The following is a 12,816-nucleotide window of genomic DNA, read 5'->3' as shown; positions in this document are numbered from 1 at the left end:
TAAATTGTCACTTCACTGACATCTGGGGACCCCCCAAAATGCCCCTGGGGGGTCCCGACCTACTGTACCCCACAGGTTGAGAACCACTGGTATCGTGCTGGGTAGAGTGGGAGTTAATTATACAGTGCTGTGATAGAATATTATGGCAAGACACTAAATGGATGCTGTCTTCAAAGGAATAAATACAAAAAGCTATTTACAGGGTTCCCACACATTTTTACCAGTTCATTTCCAAAACTTTTCCAGAATTATTTAACCCAATTTCCAGGACTATATAACAATAATTCAGCTCAATAACAAGTCGCTTACTCCTACCGTATGTGCAATGCCAAAAGACAGGTAGTGTATGCCAGTGGTTCTCAACCTTTTCAGGCTGTGACCCCTGAAATAATCATATTTTAACTGGGGACCCCGGCACAGAGTTGAGGAATTTTGTATAACACATTTCTATTGTGAAAATAGCCGATCTACATGCTCACAACGCCTTGCAACGCGCGGCGTTGTGAGCATGTAGATTGGCTATTTTCACAATTTCTGCCTCTAACATTTGACAATTTGGCCAATGTTTCATTTGTCATTTCAGAGGTATTAACAAAATCAATAACCAAAGACAATGCATAGCTATTTTTTCCAGGACCTTCCAGGACCCTTGATCAATTCGAAAACCTTTCCAGTACTGGAAAAATATTCTTCTAATTTCAAAATATTTCCAGGAATTTCATGACCGTGGGAACCCTGTATTTAATTTAGAAGGAAACAGATTGGCAGTAAAGCTCACCTGCTCTTCCCCCAGCTCAACGTCTCTGTCCTGGGCTCTCTCTCTCTGGAACTGCTCCTCGTAGCTCCTCCAGGCCACCTGCAACTCTGCCACCTCTTTCTTCCCTTGCTTCAGCTCCTCCTTCATCTTGTTCCTCTGCCTGTGCGAGTCCTGCAGGGCCGAGCGCGCCTCCTCCGCCTTCTTGAGGTGATGGGAGGCGTTGACCTTGGTCTTGGTGTACTGTGACTGACATGCTGACAGTGTCTGCTCCTCAGAGCTAAGAAATAAAGTGATCAATAATTTCATATCACGATTATTGTGACCAAAGAAATCGTGATTTGCGATATTATCGCGATAACCAAAATCCATTATCCTGGGGTGGAACATTTGCTAATAGCAGATCTACAAGACATTTGATAGAGAGTGGAAAAAAGACTGTATCAAGTACGTACAGTATATTATAAGTAGCTTTTACCAATTATAGAGGGCTTAAGTGGTACCGGATATGCAGCTCGGCAAATAAAAGGTGAATTGATCCCAGTGCATGACGGAGGATGCTATCACGATAAATTAAATCTCCACGATACGATTATCCTGAGTGTTTTTTTATCAGGATAAACGGTAATATCGCTTATCGTCCCATCCCGTCCCATACATTTTCCACACAACATCCACACAACAGCTGTAAAAAAAGTATTGCAAGTTATACCAACTACTCTCTTTCTTTTTCATTCTCTCACTGTACTCATCGTTGATATAATGTTGGCTCTATATATTTCATGAAATTCCATTCAGCAACAAACCCTATTTAAATGTCTGACATATTTTTCAAGCATTCCACTGAAGATCTTAGTAGTTGATACATTGGATTGATTTGGATTTAATTTTTGTTAATTGATTTGCATGTAGAGTAGCCGATTAGCAAATTTGAACATAAACTTGCATCACGGCCCTTGTTGACAGCCGGACTCAAAACTCACAAATGTATTACACAAGTGTAATGGAACCAATGTATTTTTCTTTTGTTAAATACAGTAACTACAGTATTAACAATTATTTTCAGAGCTGTAAATGTGAGGTTGCAAATCTCTTTACGCTTTCACAGATCAATGTGCAGGTATTCTAATCCAGTGGTCCTCAACATTTTCAGGCTGTGACCCCCCAAAATACTATTTCTTTTGTATGACATGGTTCTTTTGTGAAAATAGCAGATCTACATCTTGTTGTGAGGCGTTGCGATGCCGGGCTATTTTCACAATTTCTGCCTCTAATATTTGACAATTTGGCCAAAGTTTCATTTTTAGAGGTATTAAAAAGTCCCTAAATTGTCACTTTAGAAATGTTAGTTTGGGGCGCCTGGTGGCCTAGTGGACCAGGCGCATACCATATAGGCATTGCCATTTCCGCATCAATGCCTGTCGGCGTTGCCGGTTCGATTCCCGATCCGGGCGACCTTTGCCGCATGTCACTCCCTGTCTCTCCCCCATTTCCTGTCAGTCTACTGTCCTATCCAATAAAGGCAAAAAGCCCAAAAACAAATCTTAAAAAAAAAAAATGTTGGTTTGTTTACTGTTGAGAGAGAAAACAACGTTGCACATTAAGTTAATCATCTGGGGACCCCCCAAAATAATTAGGGGAGACCTCCTGGGGTCCCGACCCACAGGTTGAGAACCACTGTGCTAATCTGTTTGCACGTTTGCAGATCAAATAACAATAATCTAATCTGAAATGGACTCACCGTATGTCCTTGTCGACCTGCTGCAGCTCCCTGTTGTGTCGGCCGTGTTCCCTCTTGCTGGTCTTGGTGCGCTGCTCAGACTCAGCCAGAAGGATTTCCTTCTCCTCCACAACCTCCTGCCTCTCCGTCTTTGTCGCGTTCAGACTGTCGACGTCCCTCTTGTTGCAGTGCAGCTGGAAGAGCATGAGCTTGAGGGTGCTCTGGTTCAGATCGTCCAACATCGTCTGGTATACCTTGGCCTGGAAGGTTAAGCAAGAGGCCTTGTTGCTAGGGCAGTTATTACATAATAATCGTCTAATCGCAAATATTTGAGGTAATCGCAATTGTTTTGCGTAGTCGTCATGATCGTTTCCATGTTGAGAAAAGTTAGTATAGTTACAAACACTTTCATAAAGTAGTGGAAATAGCAGATCTACAAGCTCACAACGCGTCGCATCGCGAAGCGTTGTGAGCTTTGTAGATCGGCTATTTCCACTATCAATGTTCTTTTTTTAAGTATAACATTGTCAAATATGTCAGTAATTTCTTTGTATATTTAATTCATGTCATGATTGCCATGTTAACTTCAAAGCCTAAAAGCCAAACAGAAATGTAATTGTCAACGACAATTACACAATTAAATCGTTAATCGCAATTATTTGAGTGACAATTAATCGTCATTTAAGATGTCATAATCGTGACAGCTCTACTTGTTGCACTCTGTCATACACAGACTAATCCTGTATGTCTTTTTCTCTGTCAAATACGCTACTAATTTTGCTACTACAAATGCAATCTACCAGCTTTGTCACTAGATCTAAGTATTAAGTATTATAACAATATTCATGTACCATATTGTGATATAATGTATCAGACATGACGAAAAGGAATTAATTAAGTTAGTAAGTTAGTAATTAACCTAACAATAGCAGAGAACTAGCACTACAATACTATTACTAGTTTTATTCATTAAGGCTTAATAACAGGCCTGATCAGAGTGCCTCAGGGGTATAGATAGAGAGATACCTTTATTATCCCAAGGGGGAAAATCAGTCACCCAGAGGCAGCACAGCAGTTTAAGGTTTACAAAGTTACAGAGAAGTATGATTTGTCTACAGTACTACTTACTGTTTAAAAGGCACTACATCGTTTAGCTTCGGAATCCATATATAGTATCTCATATGAGTCTCACTGCCTATAAACCAATATTTGTATATTTTTTAATATGAAGCACACTGAGGTTAACCACTTCAGCCCTCTGTAAGAGCAGAATCATGAAAACATGTTTAGTTATTTTGTGACCATGGGGTGGCGCTATGCACTATAAACTAAAGGGGCCAAGTTCAAGGGCACCTGTGGGAGGTTTTGACCCGGAAGGGCAAAGGTTTTTGACCGCAAGATACCGTTGTTTAAACACGCTGTGCCGCGAATTGTTTGTTATGTTTGACGATTCATTCATTCATGCATATGACTGCTTGTGGAACCCAATATCTATATCTGCACGGTGAAGTAAATAAATGTATCCTATTACATGAAGAAGTTGCCTGCCTCGTATAATTTGAACATTGAACACTACACAGCAAAGTTGAGCGAATGGTATGACAATAGATCTAACAGACCATCGGCTAGGGCTGTCACAATTATTTCATAATCGCCTAATCGTGATTATTTGACATTATCGCAATTATTTTATCATAATCGTCATAATCGTGAATGTTGAAAAATGTCAGAAATAGTGGAAATAGCAGATCTACAAGCTCACAACGCGTCGCATCGCGACGCGTTGTGAGCTTGTAGATCGGCTATTTCCACTATATCAATGTTATTTTTTAAGTAGTAAGTCGTCAAATATGTCAGTAATGTATTAGTGTGTTTAGGTTATGTGTCATATCTGCCATGTGCAACTTCAAAGCCTAAAAGCCAAACAGAAATGTAATTATCAATGACAAAAACACAATTAAATCGTTAATCGCCAATTATTTGAATGACAATTAATCGTCATGTAAAATGTCATATCGTGACAGCCCTACCATCGGCGCGTCAGCCAAGTCCAACCACGGAGTCAACCCCTCGGTAGCTCGGTATGAGACCAACCAAGTCCAACCACGGAGTCAACCCCTCTGTAGCTCGGTATAAGACCAACCAAGTCCAACCACGGAGTCAACCCCTCTGTAGCTCGGTATAAGACCAACCAAGTCCAACCACGGAGTCAACCCCTCGGTAGCTTGGTATAAGACCGAGCTCCCTTATTACCCTCTATTCTTAGTAAAACAAACTGAGTACTTGTACCGCTTTTTTTTTCCATCTACACCAATTCCCTTCGCCAAAAAAATTTAAATCTAAAAGCTCAAAACACGATATGTTGTGAGCTTGTAGATCAACAATTATTCATGCAGGAGTTCAAGTTGTTAATTTGTATGAAATCTGCATGCTATGCAAATAAAACTGACTTGACTGGATCTACCTCCTTTTTCTCACTGTCCAGTGATTTCTTCAGGTGAATGGCTGCCCTCTTCTTGGACAAGTTGGATTGAGTTTGGTCTTTGGCTTCCAGCATGGCCTTTCTCAGCGTCTCATACTCATCAACCAGCTCACTGGACAGGCTGATCCTCTCAAAGATCTTGGTCCTCTCTTTGGGGTTCATCATAGCGATGGACTCCACCGCCCCCTGGTGGAGACAAACACAATGTAGATGAGCTCATTTAGGGCAGGTGGTTCTCATTCTCAACCTGTGGGTCCCCAGATGATTGGCTGAATGCAGGGTTCCCACACATCTTTACCAATTCATTTCCAAAACTTTTCCAGAATATTTAACCCGATTTCCAGGACTATATAACAATAATTCGGCTCAATAACGAGTCGCTTACTCCTATGTGGAGTGACCCACGAAATAATCATATTTGAACTGGGGACCCGGGCACCCTGACGAGCACTAAGAGTAGAGGGATTTTGTATAACACGGTTTTATTGTGAAAATAGCCGATGTACATGCTCACAACGCCTCGTTGCGAGGCGTTGTGAGCATGTAGATCTGCTATTTTCACAATTTCTGCCTCTAATATTTGACAATTTGGCCAATGTTTAATTTGTCATTTCAGAGGTATTAACAAAATCAATAACCAAAGACAATGCATAGCTATTTTTCCAGGACCTTCCAGGACCCTTGATCAATTCCAAAACTTTTCCAGTACTGGAAAAATATTTTTCTAATTTCAAAATATTTCCAGGAATTTCATGACCGTGGGAACCCTGTGAATGTGCAACATTGTTTTCTCACTCAACAGTAAACAAACCACCATAAAGTTTAAGTGTATAAAGGGTATATATATGCTAGGGATGGTCCGATCAGGTTTTTTGGAACCGATCACCGATCACAAAAGTTTGATCACCCGATACCGATCAATCACCAATCCGATCAAGTTATTATTTATATATTATTTATATTTTCTAAATGTTAATGTTTTAACTTTAAATAATTAATTCACTCATGAATTCATTTATATATTTGCCTTATAGTTATTTACCAGCATTACTATGTATTTATTATCATAGCAGTAACTAATTATTCCTTCAGCACTGTGGAAATCAATACCCCAAAATGGCCTCAAGTGGGCATACTGAACGGCTGGTTGATCGGATGCACCGATCGGATCGGATCTGTGAATTTACCTTTTGATCTAAACCACCGATTATCGCCGATCACGTTTTGATCGGCCCGATCCGATCCATTGCCGATTGATCGGTAACATCTCTAATATATGCACATTTCTACCTATTTTATACCTCTAAAAAGGCCAAATTGTCAAATATTAGAGGCTGAGATTTTGAAAATAGCCGATCTACATGCTCCTCCTTCTCCTATCCTTGCATTGCGAGGCGTTGTGAGCATGTACAGTAGATCTGCTATTTTCACAATAGAACCGTGTACAAAAATAATGCCTCAACTCTTCGTGCTTGTCAGGGTGGGGGGGAGGGGGTCCCAGGTTAAAATATGATTATTTTGGGGGTCGTGGCTAACCTGACTGAGCCAGATGGTGGCAGTAGTGCGTAGGCTACCGCCCTACTTTACCATCTGAGATCTCTCGGGGGGGAGTTGATAACGCTCGTAAAGTCCCGGGCCGGACCAATCAGCGGCAGCTACGGGTGGGCTCTGAGCGGCTCTGAGCCAATAGTCTGATTGCAGACCACGTGGATGCAGACAGGCCAATATGAGTGGTTGGAGTTGGCACTCCCAGACTGTGATAGAGAGACGGCCACATCCAATCACCTGCTAAAGAATTTGAAAAAATGGCCCGCCCCTTACATCGGGTCTGCCTGAGCGATCCCAGATGAAGGTAAGCAGAGCGATATGCAGCCAGGCATACGCACTGCTGCCATCATCGGGAGCAGTCAGGTTAGGTCATGGCCTAAAAAGGTTGAGAACCACTGATTTAGGGAATGACATATTTGTAATGAATGGGCTGTCAATTTTACTTTCGTTCAAGTTTTGTTCAAAACTGGTGAATTATTAAATGTTTAGTGTAGCTACTGTGACAACATCACTGCGCACAAACACACACACACACACACACACACACACACACACACACACACACACACACATACACACACACACACACACACACACACACACACATACACACACACACACACACACACACACACACACACACACACACACACACACACACACACACACACACACTTGATAGATATATCTTTTTTAATTGAATACTTTATTACCAGGTTGCATAGGAAAAGCACAAGACAGTACTGTTCAGATACAAGGTCTACTAATTGGATTTAAACCCAAGAAAGCACTATGGCTTGTTTACATACCTTTGTACTAATTTCATTGAGTGAACACAGCAGGGCTCGAGACCAAGGGACTCCCGACGCGGGGATGTAAAAATATATATTTGGGACGCAAAATAAATCTCCACTGAGACGCAGACGTTTAGTGAGCAGCACGAGCAGTTGTTTGAATATAGGAGTAGGACACACTGTAATTAATCAACTGTTTGTTTAACAAGACTCTTAAAACTGACTCATCGGCAGGCAGCTCAGCCCTCTGTGTCTCTGTCTGTGGTGCTGAAATTGTCCATTCATGTCCCAATGCTGTCAGAGACGAGACTCATCATGCCACTTAAATCAAATGACTGGTCCATAAATGGTCTATTGTCTAATAACGTTTTTCTATTCAGTTTACCTTATTCAAGCCTCATTTATACTCTGTAGGATGGGTAAGAAGTATTAACTCATTCTGAGCCCAGGACATTAACGGATTAGGGGGTCCAGAGTGCCCCCTCCCGGCCCCATTAACGGCCGCTGTCTTATTTTGAAGGCCAGAAGTCTAGACCGGAAGTACTTCCGGTCTGACGTCATCGGATCGTGCGCCGGAACCGATGCGTGTCCACGTGGAGTTGTGTAATGGCCGACCGGGAGCTTTTATAACTGTGTAAAATAAGCGAGCATCTGCCTCCATCCTAGCTTCTAAAGTGTAGTTTTGAGATAATGGACATTAAAGATGAGATCGGCCGTCCACCTCAATGTTATGGGATGACTATTGTGTGCTCGTGGAGCCGTGATGATGACAAATCAGCGCGGATTTCGTCTCCGGAGCGTCGGCCATTGTACTAGGTATTTTTACTCGCCGTTACAGTAATATATTACTTTTCCCGCGACATCGCGTGGATGGCACTATAGATACTCTATTACTTTTCCCGCGACATCGCGGGGTTGGCTTTTAATGAGTTAAGAATGGTATCAGTATCAATAAAACGTAACAATCCCCATCCCTATCAGTCTCAGGGATGGACTGAGGGTGCAGAAAAGAAGCCAAGATGCATGTTGTGTACTAGTGACCCGTCATGTCACCTTCACATAAAATAACTGATCGTATGAAATGACTGTAATTAAATTGCCAAAAATATAAATTAGAAAATAATTAAAACTAGCCCTTACCCGTTCAAAGATATGAGCTCCAAAATGATGTGCAGTGTGTGGGTTATGGGATGTGCACTGTGCACACAGTATATGAGGGATGGAAAGTAACTTTAACTGGTGCTTGCATGATGTAGGAGCATCAATGTAAGAAACCCGTTTCGTTTAATGGCTACAGACCTGCCTGCACCCCCCCCCCCCCCCCCCGTGTGTGTGTGTGTGTGTGGGTTTGTGTGTGATTGTGCATGGCCTGAACAACAGCGCCCCTCCCTTAACATGTGTGGTCACAAAAGGTACTGTAGGCTAAATAGATATAGATACACCATAAAAATGCTAATATACAGCATACGATTTGTGAAAGTGACAAACGGGCTTCACAGTTATGTCAGGTGTGTTCATATGCTGATGGTGATGCGATTTCAGATCAATTGCTCCAGCCACCAAGGAGAAACGCTGTGACAGACAGACAGACAGACAGACACTCACTCACTCACTCACTCACTCACTCACTCACTCACTCACTCAGACATTTGCAAAATTATAGTATAGATGGTAAATATGTAGTAGTTGTGCTTTCCAACCTGCATATAACACCAACCTGTCAACATCTATAACAGGGATGGGACGATATGAAAATTTCATATCACGATTATTGTGACAAAGGAAATCACGATTTACGATATCATGGAGATCAAATCCAAATCAAATCATCACGGAACATTTGCAAAAAATAGCAGATCTACAAGCTCACAATGCGTCGCAACGCGACGCATTGTGAGATTATAGATCGGCTATTTTTTGGCAAAGACATTTGATAGAGAGTGGGAAAAAAAGACTGTATCAAGTATGTATATTTTAAGTACGTTTTACCAATTATAGAGGGTTTAAAGGGATATTACACTTTCAAAAAAACTTTTGGTCGTTTTATTGTCTAATCAGGCTTTTATGAACATCCTGAACAGTTTTTAATTTGCTTCATTCAATATGTAGATATTTGATGTAAATGTTGCCAGGCCCTCCAGGCCCATGCAGGGCCTCTCCCCACACACACCCATTGTAACTTCAAACTCCATTTTAACCATGATAAATTCATTAAAAACAACCATTATTTTTTCTGGTGACTCATACTACCCTCCTAATACGTGAGCAGGCCGTGTTTTTTCGATAACTTTTTTCATTTATTTTTAATAATCCATTTTTGTATTAAATATTTTTCATTTTCCCAAATAATTATTACAAATAAATGAAAAAGGTTATCGAAAAAACATGGCCTGCTCACGTATTAGGAGGGTAGTATGAGTCACCAGAAAAAATAATGGGTGTTTTTAATGAATCTATCATGGTTAAAATGGAGTTTGGAGTTACAATGTGTGTGTATGTGGCCCTCCTCCTGGAGGAGGAGGACTGATAACATTTACATCAAATATCTAAATATTGAATGAAGCAAATTAAAAACTGTTCAGGGTGTTCATAAAAGCCTGATTAGATGATAAAATGACCAAAAGTCTTTTTGAAAGTGAAATATCCCTTTAAGTGGTACCGGATATGCAGCTCAGCAAATAAAAGGTGAGTTGATCCCAGTGCATGACGGAGGATGATATCACGATATATTAAATCTCCACGATACAATTATCGTGAGTGTTTTTTATCGCGATAAACGATAATATCGCGTAGCGTCCCATCCCTACTCTATACCCTCAGGAAGGAACATGTGCACACCCCACTCCAGGACATACATACTGTACATTCATACATGAGTAACACAAGAAGGGTGTAGGTCAGGGGCAAAGAATATTCCATAAATGTTTTGTCTGGACAGAGAGTTGAGTGAGTGAGATGATATGATTAGTTCATGCTTACCTGGAAGACCAGGCAGTTCCTGGTCTTTGTGAAGATGCCAACCTTCTGGAGCTCCGCCAGGTATTTGGCCAGGGTCACAGGTGAATCATTAATGTGAAACACAGAGTTGTCACCTGGAAAATAAATTGTAAGGCAGTCACACAGGTGTACCAGCATTGTTTAAACGAATATATTCTCTGTGTTCAGAGAAAATGTGTTTCTCTGAACACAGTTCAGAGAAAAGGGTCTCTAAAGATGTGAGAATGTATTGGATTAGGCGGCGCGGTGCGGCGGCGTTACCCGATTACAGGCCGGTGGAAAGAGAGCGTGGTAGGCGGCCTGGATCACAATTTAGACGGAGGCTTCGCTGAGGCCTCCGATTAATTAATTCATTTTATTAAAAAAAACGGACTAGTTCGGGATCGGCACCCCGGAATAAGTCGCGCCGCCGACAGTATAGATTGAGTTTTTCTCAGACCAAAGACCAGATGGAAGGATTATATCCCCAAACTGAATTGGGAACGCCTCGGTATACTCCCGGAGGGAGTGGAGGAAGTTGCTCAGGATAAGGAACTCTGGAAATCTCAGTTGGAACTGTTACCCCTGCAAACCGATTCCGGATAAGCGGTTGAAGATGGATGGGTGGATGATGGATGGATGGATGGCAAAAGAAATGACACGATTCTTCAAAAAATAGCTCACCTAAAACAGTCCGACAGAAGTGTAGCTCCCCGTCCTGGGAGGAGATAACCATGGTGACTCGGGCTGTGTTGGACACGGGCCTCTCTATGTTGGCTCCGTGGATCAGGTCCCTGGTGCGTTTCACCCGGAGAGACTTGATGGGCTCACCCATGACGAAACCCAGGGCGTCCATCACGTTGGACTTGCCTAGAAGATATTTGCATCAAATGATTAAAACAGTAGTGTAGGGCTGTCACAATTATTACATAATAATCGTCTAATCGTGATTATTTGACATTATCGCAATTATTTTGTCATAATCGTCATAATCGTGAATGTTGAAAAATTTGGAAATAGCAGATCTACAAGCTCACAACGTGTCGCATCGCGACGCGTTGTGAGCTTGAAGATCGGCTATTTCCACTATCAAAGTTCTTTTTTAAGTAGTAAGTTGTCAAATATGTCAGTAATTTCTTTGTATATTTAGGTTATGTGTCATATCTACCATGTACAACTTCAAAGCCTAAAAGCCAAACAGAAATGTAATTATCAACGACAAAAACACAATTAAATCGTTAATCGCCAATTATTTGAGTGACAATTAATCGTCATGTAAAATGTCATATCGTGACAGCCCTAATCAAATGATTAAAACAGTAGTGTTAAGACTGCACCCACACCAAAGTACCTAAGAGAGTGGATTGACTGGATTCCCCATTCCGCCAATGTATTTCAATGGAGCGTTCTTTTTTTTTGCAGAAATTCTTTCAACTTTTTCACGCTAAAGGCCCCTTAGTTGAGATAGAGATGAAGCAGGGACCCCCACAACCTTTTCATAGATTCCATATACCGTAGTTTCATTGTTTGATAGCAAAATCATCAGTGTATTTTGGATTCATGTCAATTTGTGTTTTCAGATATGTAACCACTTGAACTGTCAATACTTAAAAAATCAAACCTCGGTTCGAAGTGAAGTGAACTTTTATTCTATGTGTTCTAGAGTTATGAACTCTGTGATCTATACATCTATACAGTTATATGGATGTGATCTATTCATTCTTTATATATTCTGAATTCTACATTCTTTATATATTCTGAATGAATATATAAAGAATGGAGGGCCGAATTATCATGTGAAGCTTGACCAATCCTCAAAGTATCCATTCATCAGACCGGGAGGGACACTACACACATATTCTGGACGTACAGGACAGATAAAACCTGTTCCTTCTGAACTGAAATGGCCATATATGGACATGGGACACACATTTTGCTTTTTGAAAAAGCCTATTCATTCTGGACTGATATTCTGGACGTACGGACAGAAAAAACCTGTTCATTCTGGACTGGAGTGACCATATATGGACATGAGGTGACATACATTTTGTTTTTGAAAAAACCTGTTCATTCTGGACTGAAATGACCATATATGGGTGTGGGACACACAAAGCAAACTCATTGGAAGCGGTTTTCACCGCTTCAAAAACTTGACCTTTCACTTTGTACTTGGTCTGCTCTTTTTCCCCTTTACACCAAACCTCTCTGACGAAAATAGCTGATCTTCCTAAAAGGTCACAGTTTACCATGATAAATGTCACAGCTTGTCCGCGTCCGTGTAGACGTGTGTGTACACATTTTTTAAGTCTATGGGTTGGTTCCCTTGACACATCACTGTGACATCACAAGTGATATCATCATAAGTCCATATATGGGTATTCCCCAGAATCCATTTTATGCCCATATATGAAGGGGATGGTGTTTTTTACTGGTGTTTCAGTCCGAGTGTGGGGAAAGGGTGCGTTCGGAAATGCGCACCGGACTGCGCGGGCGTTTATCGTGGGCTTGCCCAGGCCTTACGGCCTGGGCATAAATATAACGA

The 12,816-nt window shown here is 41.3% G+C and overlaps 1 protein-coding gene across 1 annotated transcript in view; it reads right to left on the bottom strand.

The window, feature by feature from the left end:
* Positions 1-12,816, bottom strand: part of LOC308294113 (structural maintenance of chromosomes protein 1B-like) — a gene marked incomplete at both ends in the record, with an annotated part of 45,831 nt that overhangs the window by 29,816 nt on the left and 3,199 nt on the right. Inside the window, 5 exons of the mRNA XM_080736837.1 lie at positions 779-1,034; positions 2,496-2,734; positions 4,939-5,142; positions 10,278-10,390; positions 10,959-11,144. Of these exons, the coding sequence (XP_080592963.1) occupies positions 779-1,034; positions 2,496-2,734; positions 4,939-5,142; positions 10,278-10,390; positions 10,959-11,144 (998 nt within the window). The remainder of the gene's footprint in view (positions 1-778; positions 1,035-2,495; positions 2,735-4,938; positions 5,143-10,277; positions 10,391-10,958; positions 11,145-12,816) is intronic.

Source organism: Nannobrachium achirus, assembly GCF_963921795.1.
Source record: "Nannobrachium achirus genome assembly, chromosome: 11".
Taxonomy (NCBI): Eukaryota; Metazoa; Chordata; class Actinopteri; order Myctophiformes; family Myctophidae; genus Nannobrachium; species Nannobrachium achirus.
Note: the sequence above shows the minus strand (reverse complement) of the source record. Positions and strands in the feature narration are given on the sequence as shown.